Source organism: Ambystoma mexicanum, chromosome 2q, assembly GCF_040938575.1.
Source record: "Ambystoma mexicanum isolate Mex_15411 chromosome 2q, UKY_AmexF1_1, whole genome shotgun sequence".
In the NCBI taxonomy this organism is placed as follows: domain Eukaryota; kingdom Metazoa; phylum Chordata; class Amphibia; order Caudata; family Ambystomatidae; genus Ambystoma; species Ambystoma mexicanum.
The window spans coordinates 1,116,017,859-1,116,035,911 of record NC_090924.1 but is presented as its reverse complement, the minus strand read 5'-3'; the positions used below and the strand labels follow the sequence as shown (position 1 = coordinate 1,116,035,911).

The window sequence follows — 18,053 nt, the reverse complement described above, 5'->3', positions numbered from 1 at the left end:
AACATGATCTACAAAAGGTAACTCATATCAATGTGGAGCAGTCCCTTTGCATTATTTTGGGGCTGTGCTCCAGTCCTCACTCTCTGGTGGTCAGATACGCATCCCCACATTACATGCATCCTCCTCACTCCTCTGGTGATGATCACCTCCTCTCCACAGTCCTAGACTCCTTCCTTCTCTACAACACTTCAATTCACCAGCCCTGCTCTCGCGAAGGGCCACTGGGAAGGCAGCCCTTGTGTAGTGTTTGTACTGAATAGTTTCTGTCGGGTTAGTTAGAGGGGTAGTGCACTTTTCTGGTAGTGCACAGTGCAGTGCAAAGGATTCTTTGTGCTTCTTGGTTAGGTTCCATTAGGGATGTCTTTAAATAGGTTGGCTGCCATTTTGAAACCATTTCTTGTGATTTCAGGTTAGGTGTGGGATAGAACTGTTGCTGACACATCTGCTCTTTGTGGAGGGTTTCTTCTCGTTGACTTATGATTTTGCTATCTCATATACCAACAGGGGTGTGTGTGTGTGTATGTGTGTGTGTGCGCGTGCGCGCATGTTGTGAACCCCTTTTGGGGGTGGTAAGGTCGTACAAACTTTTCTAATGCCCTCTGTATTAAGTGGGTGTTTCTACCATTGACGTCAATAATGGGTTTGGGTGCTGGAGACACTGTTACCCTCAAAGTAGCATCTGTGTGGGAAACATTAATTTTCCTTCATTCAAAGCTCCTTTTGGTTTGGGGAAAGTGGTGGAGTCATTTCTGTGTGTCTGGTTGTTGTACTGAAAAGGAGTGCACTTCTTCCCAACTCGCTATGTGTTAAATGGGAGGGGTGTGTAGACCTTCCATGACTGCCTCTCCTGTAGGTTGGCTTTGCACTGCACATCATCTTTCTATGCCTGGATCTGTAACTGCATTTCTCAGATCTGTTCCAGGACTTCTGTGTGCAAGAGAAGAGAATTATGGGAGATGAAGTCCTTCTGTGTTTCATTTGCCCTCAGGGACCATGTAACTTGGCCATGGGACATGCAGGCTTGGCTTGGAGAAATGGTTTTAAGGGTGGCAGCTGTGTTTGGGGACCTCGGTGGGCAAGGGGGGGTTCTCATGGTATTAATGGGTACCTCGGCATAACACGTCTTTGTGAAGATGACCGCAAGGTCACTTCCATACACCATTTATATAGCAGATATCACATATTGAATGTCTCTTATCCCACCCGTGGCAAAGTCAGTTGTGTGCCATTGATCTCTGTGTGCAGAACGCTGACATAAATCATACTGCAATATTTGTTCTGCAGTCAAGTGGAAGGTAATGATGTAACCTCTCCCAGAAGTACCCTATCATTGATATACAATTCCAAACGTAGGAGTTATCCTCGGAAGTACTCTTGCAATGCTCTGGGACTATAGCAGTGTTAGCATTTTAACAGAAGTACATTATCAGTACATATATGTATGACTCGAGTGATATGAGGGCAGCCTGTTTGGGCCTTTTCAGATGCTGTCACCACTAGCAGGAGACACTGTCTATTTTCGATCCAGTACTCATAGTTGGATAATTTTGCAGACCGTACTGGGATTGTCTCTAACAGTGCACATTGAGGTTATTTTCAAAACATTGGGTGTGAGTCCATTGCTGTGGTATTTTCATCTTCGTTATCTATTAGGTGTTTCAGGAGACATGGGGCGTTTTCAATAGTCCAGTGCCGGCTAATTCAGTTCAATAATAACATGGGCCATTTGTCTGACCATGCCTGTCATCACTTGGCAGACTTTCATGAATTGAAAAACCTGAGGGGCGAACCGTCGTTTTATTTCTGTTAAGAGGAAAAGACAGTGGGCGGCTGTGGCTGAGGGAAGGTGTGCGTTGCAGGGAGGGGTTGGCCCGGGGGAGCTTGTTTAGGCTCTGCTCTGCAGAGCTCGAATTCGGATTAGGAACTATAAGTGCAGTGTGAGGTGGGTCAGAGAACTGCCCATCACCTGTGTGTTCTGGGAATAAAAAAGCCATGCAAGCCCACAGTCGGACGGTTACACTTTCTGGGTAACTGAAACCCATTGTGGCAAATATCGAGCACACTTTGTGGAATGTAGCTGCTGCTAATTCTTGTAGGCAAAGTTTGGGTAAGAGCTCCAAGTGAGCTCAGCAAATAAGGGGGTAGGGCTGGGGGGGTTGTACGTTGGGTGACAGTATCCAGACGCAAAGAAGGGAACGTTTAGAAGGATCAGGGACCTAAGCTCAGAGTCTATTTGGAGACTGGAAATCCGGATTTAGCACTGGAGAAGGGGAGATCGGCAGAGGGGTTTAAATAATTGGTGTACAAGGCTATAGCGCTATAGAAAAGGCATGCGTACCCATTCGCACAATACATCACAGCATAGGCTCACAGGGAGCACCATATATTTATATATTTAAGTTGAGACAAATAAGGAGAGACGCGCATAAGCAGAAGGGATGAAAGAACCAACTCCAGGCGCGCAAGACAGGGGGTAGGAATTGGAATTATGTGGTCAATGGTGCAACCTTTCGGCTGGCCAGGTGTTTTGGACTACCACTCCCATGATCGCTCCCCATGGACTGTACTTCCCCATGGACTATACTGGCTGGGCCTGGTGCGATTTGAAGTCCAAAACATCCGGAGAGCCAAAGGTTGTAGTGCCCCAGTCCCTCCCCCCACCCACCTAGGCTCATGATCATCACCCGCTACAAAATAATTGACAGATCATTTTACTCTGTGGTTTGTGTCTACAGCAAATGCCCCGTTAAGAGGGTTGTAAAGTTTGTGAGATTTGTGGACAAAGCAGGAATGGTGGGTGGACACCCAACCTTTCTGGGACGAGCTATGCCCAGGCCATGAAAGCCTTTTGACTTGAGAAGTGGTAACATTTTTACATGAACTGAGCCTTCTGAAGTGAGACGCCAAATTGAAGGATTTTATATCCTGAACTCCTTTTCTTTTTCTTAATTTTCTTCTGTTTTCTTTTCGTCTTTTCTCTTGTTTTATACAGTGATGATATATGTAATTTAATACGTACTGCTATTTTCATTTTGTGAAAAGTCGAGTTCTTTGACTAAAACACAATAAATAAATAAAAAAGCAAAGTCCCCAAGGTGTTCTCTGTCCCCCCCAGATTTTATGGGTCTCCCCTGGGAGGAGCGGAACACCTCCTTTCCAGTCTGCCATACAAGTTCCCCAGCATTAGGGTGCCCATGCAGTTTTATGCCGACACAAATGATATGGATCCCAGTGGAGCCCACCGACTTTATGTGTCAGAATAGGGATCCATTATAAATGATACCTGGCATGCGTGTATGACAGGCAGCATTTACAATTACAAACACACACTCCTTACCACGCATGCATGTCAGGCAGCATTTAATTTTAAGCACTGCCTGGCAAGCAGCATTTATTCATTTTGCATGGAGGCGTGCAAAAGTGAATGGCAAAAGGTGGTGTCACGTTTTTACACCACCTTTTGCCCTGCACCTTTGCACTCCACCATACAAATGATGAAACATGACATGTATCCTCTTAAATGAGCTCTGGCGATTTTACATCTGAATACGTTTGGAAGTATAAACCTTGAGTGTTTACATTTAGTGAATGATGTGAGTATAAATATAAAGGGCAGGTTCTCACATAGAAAGTTTGTGTAAATGATGAGAAGAACGTATGCCTCTCATCACCTACACCAAAAAAAGGAGCTGCCCGATACCCAAAGGGCATCTGAATGTGCACGGTCTTCAGATTCCGCTGCCTTTTTCACCGCTTTTCGTATACAAATCTACAAACGGGATGCACTTTAAAATGCACAGAAATCTAAGACACATCCATGATGCTGTTATGAACAGATGCAGGGGGCTGCACATAACCTGAAAGGTAATTCTTCCAACTCTGTCAGACAATCGGTTTTAATTTGACAGCCATGGTAGGCAGTGCCTTAACTGGCACTACAAATCGAGCCGGGGCTCATGAAGGGGGCGTGGCCTAACAGCGGGGGTCCTGCTGGCCCGTGAGGCCACGCCCCCTTGACAAGCCTCGGCTCAATGGGCTACTGGCACCCCTGCCAGGCAGCCTTTTGTAGAGATCAGCACCCTCTCCCCATGGGGGAGAGGGTGCTGATCTCTGCATTTGTTTTCTATAGGCTTGCCTGGCAGGGGACAGCCTTAATGGTGGCGCTGCCCTTCGCCAGCTGGGGAGGGGCAGCGTCACCATTAAGCTTGAAAGGGTGAGGCTGCTGGAAGCAGAGGCCTTTTTCCTAAATACTGAAACTCCGGCGAATCCGCGGGAGCTTCAGTATTTAGAAAGCAAGGCCTCTGCTTCCAGAGGCCTCACGTTTTCTCTATAATGGTGGCGCCGGCCCACAGGCATCCCTTCATTAAAGGGATGCCTCGCAGGTGCGGCGCCACCATTATGGCTGAAAGGCATTTTTTTCTGAAGCCTGAAGCACAGGAGCGAGAGCTTCAGGCTGTAGAAAAAAAGCCTTTTCGTGTAGTGGCTGGGGCTGCAAGGGGAGATTAGTGGGCCCCCGCAGGGCCCCACCTCAAAACGAAATTTCGGAGCCTGGCAGGCCCCGGCCCACTTAAAGCCCTGATGCTAGGTTCCTGCTGCTATAACACTTGCGGTTTGATTCCAGAAACAGGGCTGGCCGTGTTTCTTTTTCTTTTTCTCACATTTCACATTGACAGGCCATTCAATAGACTTCCAACGACCATCTGGTTGCTTGGAGCCATTCCTACATTAGTGTTGGGAGTGCTTCCCCAACAATAAAGGGGCAAGCAGGGTGGGTACCATGTAATTTGCTCAGCTGTCTTTCCACACCTGAAATGTGCCTTTGAGAATAAGGTTGCCTGCACATTTCTGAAACAAACGGAAGTGCATGATCCTCAGTGTTTTATTCACCTGCATTCCTATCGTGTCTTGGGGAACAGTAATGGTGTATCCTTTGCATGGTCCAGTGTTCAAATATAAAGCAGAAATGGAGTGTTTCTCATTGCTGATATGTTAGGTTCACAACATTTTCTAATAAACAAAGCAACTTCAAAGGCTGCCTCACTCCTGTTTCTTTTCACATGATGCATTACTAAAGAAACAAGCAGACATCAAGCATATCATTTCCAGTCTCACATAGGCAGGCACAGTGAGAGCAGATCACTTGACCTCACTCGACTCTCCTTCTGCCTACCATACGCTGCTGACCATGACTACCTTGGGCTTCACCTAAGGGACACAAGTGGTGTAAGCCAATCCAGACTGCTGCAACAGAAGCAGTGAGGGCAGATCATGTGACCTCACTATTCCCTCCTTCTTCCCACCATCCACTGAAGATAAAGACCAGCTCTGGCTTCACCCTAGGGACATCACAAGTATAAGCAAATCCAGCAACCTGCAGCATACAAAGTGAGAGCAGGTCACGAGACCTCACACTTCCGGCCTTCTGCACACCATCCACTGATGGCCATGCCCACCTCGTGCTTTACTTAAGCGACTCATCCCTCAGGCTTCATTTAAGGGGCCCCAGTGGTGTAAGCTGATGCAGCCTCCCCAAAGCAGATGCTGTGAAAGCAGGTCACGTGACTTTGGTCTTTCCACCTTCTTGCTGCTATTCACTGATGACCACACCCTTCTATGGCTTCACTTAAGGAAAAACAGGTAAGTATGATGATCAAGTCTTTAGCCGCAGACGCAGTTAGAGCAAGTTATGGAACCTCACTCATTCTCCCTCATGACTGCCACCCAATGATGATGACTTCCATTTCAGTATTCACTTTAGGGACTCTTCTGGCATAAGCTGATCCATCCTCCAGCAGCAGACGCAAAATGGGCAGCTCACATGACCTCAGTCTTCCCACCTTCTGTGTAGCATTCACTGTTTACCACGCCGACCTTAGGATTCACTTAAGGGTCACCATCAGCATAATAACTGATCCACCAGCAGACACAGTGAGGTCAGGTCACATGACCTCACTCTTACTGTATTCTGCCTACCTTCCACTTCCACTTATGACCACTCTCAACTCAGGCTTCACTTCTTCCCCTGACACGCATTGCTTCACACCAGTGACATAAGCCAATCCAGCCTCTAGCAGCAGATTCAGTGAGAGCAAGTCACATGAACTAGCTCTTCCCGTCTTCTGCCCACCATCCACTAATGAACATTCCCACCTTGGGATTCATTTAAGGTAAACGAGTGGCATAAACTGATCCAGACTGCAGCAGCAGACATGACCAGAGCTTTTTCACATGACCTTGTTCTTCCTGCCATCTGCCACCTTCCAATGTTGACAACACCCACCCCAAGGCATCTTCATCTAAGGCGGGCCTTAGCAAAGGACATAAAAAGACCAGGAGACACTTGTTTGTGCATGGGCCAGGCAGTGTCAACGGGTAGACCCTCTACACCTTGCTACAAATAAGAAATAAACACGTGCCACAGGTCATTCCTACACTCTCCAGGGCATCTGGGCAAGCACATACATGCTTGCTGTACATCTAACTAGGCCAACCTTCTCCAAATCCCTTTCACTGCGGTCCATCCTTCACCCTTGTGCATACACACTCTTTAATTCTGATTAACACCCATTCATCTGTCCGACACACAGCAGACATTTTGAACTAGATCACTGCCGATAAACACAATGCTACCTTCATTACCGAATATTTGACTTATACTAACCTCCTTCCCACTTTTTTGATGTCCTCACCCGTCCAGATATAATATCCAGCATGTTGACCAGTCAGGGAAAACAGAGGCAGGAATGGCAGTCAACCACAAAATGAACTGGTACAGAATCAATCATCATAATATTCAATTGAAACTCTCACTTGCCAAGCCCCTCTATCATTTAAGGACTAACCAACTTGACACCTCACCTACTCATGAATGCACATGTGTGAAACCTTTCTACTTGAGATTATGCACTTACTTTCTGCAGCTTCAGTCTCACTCGTGACCAAGATGTTGGTCTGGAGACTTCAACCTTCATTGGACCCAGCAAACAAAAATATCTGAGACACATTCTTGCCTCTTGCAAATTCATGAACACAACCCAAAATGTACTAGCCCCAAATACATTAGTGGTAATTCCATAGATCTCACCCTTTCCTCTTCCCTCCTCCTAAACTGTGCAGATCATGATCATCCCATTCACATGATCACACTCCCTGACAGCGCACGAAAATTCCCAATGTTGCCATATCTGTCCTACAAATCTTTACAGCAGATCCATTAGATAGCAGTTTCTACAACTTCACCTTTGCTAATCTCATCTCACTGTTAGGAACCTTTAGCAAAATCTCACCTGAGTTGGCAAGGATTTTTGATCTGGAACAATTGGGCTGCTCCAGAACTAAACCATTGATCCCTTGTTATACTCAAGAACTCGCAACCAACAAAAGGTCCATTAGAGCTCTTGAGAAATGCTGGTGCAAGACCAACATACCAGAGTGCCTTCAATCCCTCAAGGACTTTCTTTTCATATTGCAGACCCACCAGGAGAAGGGAGTCATTCTCCTGGCCTTAGTTGATGTTAATAGTGGTAGGATCATTTAGGTTCGTTTTGGGCAGCAGAATGATTCCTTTGGACATTTATTCATAACTGACCAGCACATTAGTTAGTAAAGTAGGTAGGGAACACCCCTTAGTGATAGGGAAAGATAGGGAAAGATAGGCCTTATTTTGATTCGTTAATAAATATATGGTCAGCATGTTCTCAGAGTGTCTGTGTCTTTCTTCTGACCCGCCACATGGCCCAAAGTGAATCTTTGCAAATAATATGAACATTCACATTTATTTTTATTGATACTTAATTGATACTTATTTACATGGTTCTTTTCCATGTTATGCATTATGCTATCTTAACAGATAATACATATACATAATAATAAAACAATGATTTGGATAGAATCAGCATCAATGATGTGTAAAAAGAACACAGTTTACACAAAGGTTTCAAAAAGGTGCAAACCTTTGTAAACATATAGTTTGCATAGGTTTGCATCCTGTTTACCAAAATTGTAAGCCATAATTTCCATGCAGTGTTTAGATGAGGCATTGAACAGTGTATCAGTGTTTAAATACCAGTGCATATGTTATAAAGATGGGGTCATTGGCATTGAACAGTATATCAGTGTTTAAATACCAGTGCATATGTTATAAAGAGGGGGTCATTTTCAAATGTTAACTTGCAAAGGCAATGCGTTTACACCTTCATTTTTCACTCCAACCGATTCTCCTGCAGGCCCAAGGTGTAGGACTCTTTTCTAGATGTACGAGAAATACTGCACAATATACCCAGTGGATTTTTGATAGATTTGTTACAACCTGTTCTGAGAAAAAATGTCCTTGCCATGGATTAATGGGTGGAATGAACATTTGTGGTTTACGCTCAACAGCCATCCATGCGAAATTGCATTTTTGGACCTAACCATTAAAGCTTGCAATGGTGTTTTGGTGACAGATCTGTTCCATGAGTAAACAGACAGGAACACCATGTGACAGCACATGCATTGAGGAATAACATCCGTTATGGACAATGGGCCTCATTACGACCCTGGCGCTAATGGGTTAACGGCGCCGTAAAAGGCTGCAGCGCCGTTAACCCATTAGCGCCTTACTACGAGGTCCCTTTGCGGGACCCGACCTGAATGGCTGGTCTAGACCAGCCGTTAAAGTAGGGACCCACAAAGGGACCTTGGTGCTAAGTACGGTACCGCAATTTGCAGTACCGTACTTAGCGCCTTCCCCAGTCCCATTGAGCCCTATGGGGCAAAAATGGGAATGGGGAAGGGCCAATGTTCAATGGGGAATTACCGCCCCGCCAACCTTGGAATGGGGTGGTAATTCCCCATCGAACATTGCGGACTTGTTACGATACCGGCACCAACCATGGTGCTAATAGCGCCATGGTTTAGCGCCAGTATCGTAATGAGGGCCAATATCTCAGAGTGAGACGTAATTGTTCAAACACAGAGGATTATCATATTCAATCAAAAATCCTCACACAGAGATTGAGTAAAAGTGGTTATCTGAAAAGGCTACTAAGGCAATCGGCTAAACAAGCAGGTTTCCAAAGCAGAGATAACTTATTAGTCCCAAGAAACAAAACACAATCTGATAGGTTGGTACGTGCCACTACGTTCAGCACTTGCAGAAATGCTATCGGGAGTATGATTCTCAAACACTGGAATTTATAACAACTGGAGGATTCGATTTTACAATCACCTCGTTTTGCCTTTAAAAAAGGAAAACAACTTGAAACCGATGTTGATTACAGCTGATAGAAAAGTAAGCTTCCTGAAACTTTAAGTCAGATATGGGGATTGGGGCCTGCAGGCGGTAATTCTTCCTACACTGGCTGAAGAATTGTGTGGGAAGATCACTTACATGGACGCTTACAATTCATAGCACATGTAACAGTTCTAACAGTGTATATTGAATACAATGTTGCTGCAAAACGATATATGTGTGCACAACAAGCAGGTCAGTTAAAATATGTGCCATGGAGCATCGCTCCTGTATTAGGCCACAAACCGGCACTGCTCCAATTTTTGAAGAAATGTCAGCAGGACACAACCCAGAAGACATATGGTGGGCATTAGAAAAAGTAACCAACTTGAACTCAGAAATGGTTTTAATCTCGCTTTTTAAATCAAGAACAGTTCTGGATGTACCATCTGCAAAGCCGCACAGACGGTCTTAATTTACAGGAATAGTGGGAAGAGTTGGTTATAAGTGAAAGAGGTGCATAGTCTTTTCCCTATTGTAGCAGAATGTGTTATACAAGCTCTGTGTATGGTATTATTTGTGCTGCAGCTGACTTGAGCTTCTGAGCCCGTGTGTCTTGATGGGCACGTCTACCCCATCCCTGAACTGCCTGTTGTCCTTGACCTCGACTTGAGGTGGTTTGTTGCACGATCTATGCTCATTTATAGTTATTCAGGTGTGCCTTTCTAATTAGTATAGCTCTCTGTTGTGGCTGACAACGCGTCTGTTTAATAACGTGCACGTTGCGATTGCACGTTCGGTCAGGCCCTCACGTAGGTCGATGTTGCCATGGCTACTTGTATGCACTCACTCTCAGATGTTTTACGTCTGGTAAGCGAGCAATTATATGCATGTGACGCTTGTTTTCGAGCACGTCATTTTAAAAAGTCTCAGTTTTAGCCGGGAAAGACGCTCTAATTGAGAATGCGTCTTACAGCTTTACCAAGTACATGATGTACGCATGTATGTCTGTGCTAGACAGTGCGTTCCTGCACTGCAATGTTTGTTGAATCTAGTCAAGACTGTGTGGTATGAGATCAAGAGGTTATAGGCTGACTGCTGTGAGGCAGTATTTGCTTGTCGGCGCATACGTCGGGTGAGCTCCTTTGACAGCCTTCTCTCTTTGATAACAAGTAGTACGAATATGGTGCTTGTTCAACTTTAAATGCCCTTACGTTTGTATGAGATCGCACTCCCCAATGCAGCAATGCATGTTGAATTGAGCCGCCCGTTGAAGTCAAGCGAAATATGTAGTATTCTGTATTCTCAGAAGGGGTATACTTATACCCTTTGCCCTTAGCCCGGACTTCCTAACATCATTGAGACTACAGCCTCAGCTGCTTGGTATATTTATTAGATATGCAGTTCATGCACTGGAACGCTCTGAAAGGACCCTAAAGTGTTGTTCTGTTTGCTTTTGTGTTTTCCCAACTGACACAATTGGGACTGGATGCTGTTTTAGATGTATAAAAACATTGTTGCCAAAATAAGTACACTTCTATTCAAAACCAGATTGATTTGATACATGTTGCATACTATATATATATATATATATATGTTTTTCTTTGGCAAAATACAGATGCACACAAACATTTTAAGGAAAATTTGGCATGAGTCCGGGGTCACGTTTTGTGAGATGGGCATACTCATAGATACAATTACATTCAGCATTTGTACATATATCATGCCTTCCAGATGATACCAGGGGACGGAACAGATACGAGGGGATGGAACGGATACAAGGTGATAGAACGGATATGAGGGGATGGAATAGATGAAGACAGAGGAACGGATGAAGTGGACTAATCAGACAAAATGGATGGAAAAGATCGAGTAAACGGAACAAATAGAATGGACAGATTGGACGAAATGAATGAATGAAATGGGTGGTGTAAATAGAATAGATGAAGAAAATTGAACGGATGAAGTGATGAATCAGATGAAGTGGATGAAAGGACAGAGTAGATGGAACAAATAGAATGGACTGAATGGGTGAAGTGAAGTGAAGTGAACTGAACGGATGGAGTGAATGGAGCGAATGAAGTGGATGAACAGATGAAATGGATGGAACGGACAAAGTGGATGGAACGGATGAAGTGGATGGAACAGACGAAGTGGATGGAACGGACGGATTGGTCGGAACGCACAGAGTGGACGGAACGCACACAGTGGACCGAACGGACGGAGTGGATGGAACGGACAGAGTGGACGGAATGGGCAGAGTGGATAGAGTGGACTGAACGGATGGAAAATGCAGATGGAACGGATGGAACGTGCAGATGGAATGGATGGAGTAGATAGAAAGGATGGATGGTGCAGATGGAAAGGATGGAGTAGATGGAAAAGGTGGATGGTGCAGATGGAAAGGATGGAGTAGATAGAAAGAATGGAACGGACAGAGTGAATGTAGTGGATGGAGTGGATATATCTCTTTATATCACGCCACTCTTTGGAACAAACTCCCAGACCTGATTAGATCCAACCAGTCCCATGCTGCCTTCCGCAAGGCCCTAAAGACAAGGCTCTTTGTCTAAAGAGCCTTTCTGCTTTTTACATAATGTTTCTACCACTGTTATAATCTGCACTCGACACACTCTGTACTGTAGAACATTGTACTCTGTAATTTAACTGTATAAGTAACAGCATGTTGTTAAGCTTCACACATTGGGCCGCTTATTGTAACCCACAAGCAAGCCTCGTTAAGTATACTTAGAGCGCCTCGTTGACTAGAGGGCTGCAGTGCGCTTTACAAATCCAAAAATAAATAAAAAAAATAAAATATCTCTGTATCTCCTATTTATGCTATACATATATGCTTTGTACCTGTATCATCATGTGATCTGTATCACATGTCTACCCTATGCACTTTATATACGTGTGTACTATGTATGGCCCCTGTCCTGCTCTCGTGCTTGGTCGAAGGCGCTTTGCTCATAACCACCATATCACACTACTACGCTTACTCTCTCCTATACTCCATCATTCAACTAGACCACAGCTATGCTATGACACATTCAGCCTAGATGTTCTCATACTCACATGACCCATTGAACACCTCATCATCCTAATAAAACACAGCTAGCTGAGCACATTCCGGCTGGTTTAGGTGTCTCCTCAGACTGAACACATCCAACTGATTTCCTCAGCGCCACACCAACCGCTAAGAAGCAACTAGCATGCAATAACCACACCAGATGCACACATATCTAGTGCGCCCATGCACCATACGACTCTCTCTCTCTACTAATTTGGACTGCGGTTCTCGAGGGCGTTCAACCTACCAGCGCTTTGAGATTATACCAATGATACATAAGGCGCTATATAAATGTCAAGTAACATAACATAACATATACTACGCCTGGACATTTGATACATTGTGTGATTCCATTCCCTAAGAAAACATACAGCACGATTTTGTCCCAGAAGAATGTTTATGGTTGTGCTTATTTCCTTTCTCCCCCTTTCCTCTAGTCACTCTGAGACATGGAGTCTATAATGTTGGACATTTATGAGTTATATATTGTTTTTATTTTTGTCTTTGTTGGTGATGTAGGTTTGAATCATCATAGGTTGGGTTCTAAAGAAGACTGTCAATTATAATGATTTGCTCATTGATAAAGTTGAAACTATCATGGGAAGGTCTATACATATAAGTGTATTTTGACAACGATAGTTGATGGCCTCTGCTAGTCGACCACATTTCGGATCAATATATGTGGAGCAAGAGAGTGACCACATGTGTTGATAAGTGTATGTGGTTTCAATAAGTAATCCACGTACTGTCTTAATCAAAGTTTGATGTATCTTTTGCACTTTACATTTTTCTATTTTGTAGATAGCACTAGCACTTTTTTTAGGAGTGATTATAAGCATGATTGAATTTGAATGAATGACTGCAATGTTATATGTGAACATAAGAGTATGAGTGAAATTGTGAAGTTATTAGCACATATGCACTTTATATCAATAAACGGTGTTGTAAAAATAGTCAATAAATAATATTTAATAAATGAGTGGTGGTATGTTTTTTCAGACTCTGGACCTCATCACGACTTGGGCGGTAACGCCGGTGCTATTAGCGCCGGCGCTATATGCCCTACCGCTGAACTCCCCGGAGCTGATAGCTCCGGATCACGAGTTCAGAGGTATTATTAAGCCCCATTCCCCATTGGGCTCAATGGGGAAATATTGCGCTAATACCGCTGGCGGATTCCCCGCCGGCGGTATGAGCGCGAATTGTTGGCGGATTTCCCCCAGCTCAGAGCTGGGGCGAAATCCGCCGAAGTCCTGATTTGGCGGACCCTTAAATCCGGTGGTAATAGCGCTACCGCCGGATTTAAGGGTTACCGCCAAAGTCGTGATGAGGCCCTCTATGTTCTTCAAGTGGGTACATTATTGGATTAGGAATTTGACTGGTGGCTTTACCAATGTGATTTTGAGAAATTGGGGCATGTCCATAAGTCAAGAGATTGATTGGGTGGCCTCCTTTTTACAGGATAGACAATCCAAGATCATCTGGGGTAAACACTCCTCACAAATAAAACCAGTGGACTTTGGAGTCCCACAAGGCGCTAGCTTTTCCCCCCTATTGTTCAATCTATACATGCGTTGCCTATGCACACAGCCGTCCCAACTTGGTATATTTTTTACTAACTTTGCCGATGACACCCAATTGGTGTTCGAACTAAGTGGAAACTATGAACAGGACACCGAAAAACTCTCGAGAATATACAACACCATCGAAAGCTGAATGAAGGATAATTGGATGTATCTAAATGCCACCAAAACAGAGCTCATGATCTTCGGATCACCTTATGCCAGATAAAAAACTAAGCCCAATATACACTACATTCAACATCAAAGAGACACAAATTAAAACAGCAGAAAAAGTAAAACACTAGGCATATATTTACAGGCATCTTTGGGAGCAGAAGCCCACACAGCCTACCTTAAAAGGAACTGCCAATATCATCAGAAATTACTGAAAAAAATCAGACCTCTGCTGAGTCAACAAAACAGCACAATCATAGCTAGAGCCCCAATCCTCTCCCGGTTAGAGTATGGAAACTCCCTATTACTGGGCGCCAGCAGCAAATGCCTTAAACAATGCCAAGTGATCCAGAACAACGCTATAAGAACAATCTCCGGCAAACCTAAAAGAGAGCATGTCACAAATGACAGAAAGGATCTACACTGGCTTGCGATCGAGGAACGTATCACATTTAAAACTATCACGCTGGTACATCAATGTTTATTTGGTAAAGCGCCAATATACCTAAAAAAAAGTTCAAGTGGCATGAATCATGTCGTAACCTAAGATGAAACAACACTGGCCTTCTCCAACTTGTACCAGTTAAACAAGCCAAGGGATTAGGCAGGGCTTTCACAACTAAAGCCGTCCTAAAATGGAACAAACCTCCTCCCGCACTGAGATTGGAAACCAATCATTTAAGCTTCAGAAAACAACTAAAGACACTCCTGCTCAAATAAGATCTCAACACCTAGATACACCAGTAATCTTAATGCTTCATTATTAATATGCAATGTTCTATGTGGCATATGCTTTGTCCTGTTTCCTGAACTCCTGTGTCTGTCTATTTGTAATGCGCTCTGAGGCCCGTGGGCTGCAGCGCTATATAAACATATAAATAAATAAATAAATAAATAGATAAATAAATAAATAAAGAGAAAAGGACCCAAAACAGGAATCATCCCGTCCCCTGCACACTATCTACAAAACAGGATAGTGTAGATAGTGTTCAGGGGACGGGAGGATTCCTGTTTTGGATCCTTTTCCCTTCTCTTATGTATAGTTAGGCCTTGTGCCAAGCTCTCTTTTCCTCCCCTGCATCTGTAAATCCTTGAAGCCAACTGTGCTGGACTATATAAAATTTAACTTTTGTATGTAAATAGGGTGTGCATCCATTACCCCTTCTCTTTGCATGTCCATAAGTCCTCATGTGAAACCACCCTGTCGTACATTGTCCACGGTGGTGGAGGGGCATGGAGTGGAGATAAAATATTGTCCATGCTTTTCTCCTCTTATGTGAGCACTTTGTTTTCACTTTTTTCTTTTGTACACCATCTTGCAAAAGTTGAACATTGCATGCAGGGGATCACACAGTATGCAATTGAAAACTTGTCCTTAGCATGCAATTTGCATTTTAATGAAGATGACCCCCTCAAAGTAAATGTTGACTTGTTTTACTCATTATTTTTGCCCTCGGTCTTGCAAAAGTAAAAACGACATGTCAGTACAAACGTTGGTAGTCCCTTACAAGTAATTAGCATTTGCTACAAAATGTAGCTCTACTGTTCCTCTTTAATATCCAAATTATTACTCAGTTAAGGGAATTTGAAGAGCCTTTCACTATTCAACCGACGACCATCATAAATGAACAATTCTTTGACGTGTGTATTTCTCTTTCATGTCGTTTATTTTGTTGGATGTTCACAAAGCTCATGCAGGCATAAAACCAGGTGCTCTTCCAAGACAGAGGAGGGAAGCATAGCTGAGCTGCAAACTTTGTTTTGCAGCCCTCTTATGCCTAGGGACTGCACGAAAATGGGACAGAGCAATACATGGAGGCATACAGGCATTTCACTTCACTTTTACACCTGAATTTAATGAGAAAAATAACTCCCTTAGTGAAAACACTCGAATAATGCAATGTAGTTTGTTGTTCATGAGCCACTCCAGTGATATGTTTATTACTAACTTGCTGGGATGATGTATTATTTCCTGTACAATTCCTGCAGATTCCCCAGTGTCTGAATAATGCAAGAATGTAGTTTATTGGTTTGCAGAATATTAAATAGAAACATTTGTTTTTATTTTTTATTTTGTGCCCTGAAACACTTGTGTACGAGCACGGTAGAAATAAAATATCAATATCAATACATGATTTCCTAAAACAATTCTTACAACTAGTCTGATTAAGTAGCTGCATGGTTCATGCCAACATTTATCAATATTTGAGGTTTGAATGATTGTCAGTTAACCATATTCATTATTGTCCTTTTAAACGTATTAGAGTTTTGAAATTTGTTATATTTTTTCTAGGCTAGAGCAGGACGTACCACCATTTTGATTGCTCATCGCCTCTCCACAGTCAGGACTGCTGATGTTATTGCTGGATTTGAGAATGGTGTCATTGTTGAGCAGGGCTCCCATAGTGAGCTCATGGAGAAGAAAGGTGTCTACTATTCTCTAGTAATGCAACAGGTAATCAAATTACTTTAGCAATAAAATGTTGTTTGCTTACCGAAAATGTAAAAAATTGTTAAACATATGGGCCTTCTCTCAGTTAGATGGCTCAACAGGTTAAGCACTTACTCATGTGATGTTTGTTCAGAAAAATTGTGGGGATCATTACTAGTTGGGCGGCCAACAGAATTACCGTTACTACCACTTGATCTGGCGGTATTACCACCAAATTACAAGTGGTGGTTGCAGTGAAAGTCCCATTTTTTTTTCAGTTTACAGGACTCAATGGGGCAATTTCGACAGATTTATTGTAGCTGTAATTCCGCCATGGTTATCCCTCCAAAAATGGGCAAAAAGATGGCGGATTTACCTCCAGCTCATGGCTGGAGGTGAATCCTCCAACTTTCTTCCCAGCCTATAGTTGGGTGATGTGGAAATGTGGCCATATATGGTAATACCACTGCAATTCCGCACTGAGTTGTAATGACCCCCTGTAACTCAACAGTGTCGATTAAGCCATCATCCTTTCAAAGGTGATACATTGGGACCTTTAAAATAATTAATCAATTGCCCATTTCCTCTAAACACATCTACTAGTAAGCATGACCTTGTACTGTTGCCCACCAAATTGAAGCCGGTGAACTGGATAACCCAGCCCTTTAAGATGAGTAGCAATTACCCTGGAGATGGATGGGGATGCTGATTTTATTCATACATCAATAATCGAATCGACTCAGGTAGTTGGCAAAAAAGATAACGGTTTTATTTTCAATTATCTAAAACAGGGAGTACAATGAACATCATCAAACTTGCTTGATCCTCTTATTCAATGCATCTCATAAAAAATTGAGCTCATGTACTAAAAACTTGTCATCATTGACGTTGACCTACATAACTAATGACTTCATTCTACGTGGCAAACTACAAAAACCTAGTGAAGAAAGTGATAGGGTCTCAGTGAACATCTAAGTATACAATCATTTCTAGTCTAAAAGAGTGTGAGTATATGATTAGTTACTTAACATCAGGTGGGGCAACTAAGCCCTCCCCTTAAAAATCACCACTATGAACGTCACTAAATGTAAGATGTCCCATTGGTTACACATAAACAATAGGACCCCTAATTTTGCAGGCCCCTACAACTGGTTGGCACTTTAACCTCCGTCAGTACTTTTCCACCTACGTCTAGCAGCACGCAGGCTGGCCATCTAGGTGCTGGTGAGTTCGTCTTAACCGTAGCTTCCCACCAATTAGCCTATTCATCCATCATCACCTCAGTGGCAGTGGTCTGCTGTCAATTAGGATTTGAAGATTGGCCTTGAGTTTATTCTGTGCTGTGGAGAATTCAGGGAGTGAAGGCACGCTCTGCTCTCAAGCGTAGGTATGATCATCTTGTTCGTCCAACTTCATCGTTCCAAGTGACTATAGACCATGGAATCGAGCTTCTAGTGTCTTTAAATACTATTTTTTAATAGCCCTCTGACGTCTTCTTTGTTTTGCCCATGCCTTCTGAACAGGAGTTTTGTTCTTTTACATGATTTGTATCTAATGTCAGTTTACTCCAGTCTGATGAGACCTTGTCTTCTTTGTCTCAAC

General features: G+C 43.4%; 1 protein-coding gene across 1 annotated transcript in view; it reads left to right on the top strand.

Moving 5' to 3' along the window:
* LOC138568836 (ATP-dependent translocase ABCB1-like) overlaps window positions 1-18,053 on the top strand; it is a 615,126-nt gene that overhangs the window by 282,351 nt on the left and 314,722 nt on the right. Inside the window, exon 9 of the mRNA XM_069646608.1 lies at window positions 16,314-16,475. Within this exon, the coding sequence (XP_069502709.1) occupies window positions 16,314-16,475 (162 nt within the window). The remainder of the gene's footprint in view (window positions 1-16,313; window positions 16,476-18,053) is intronic.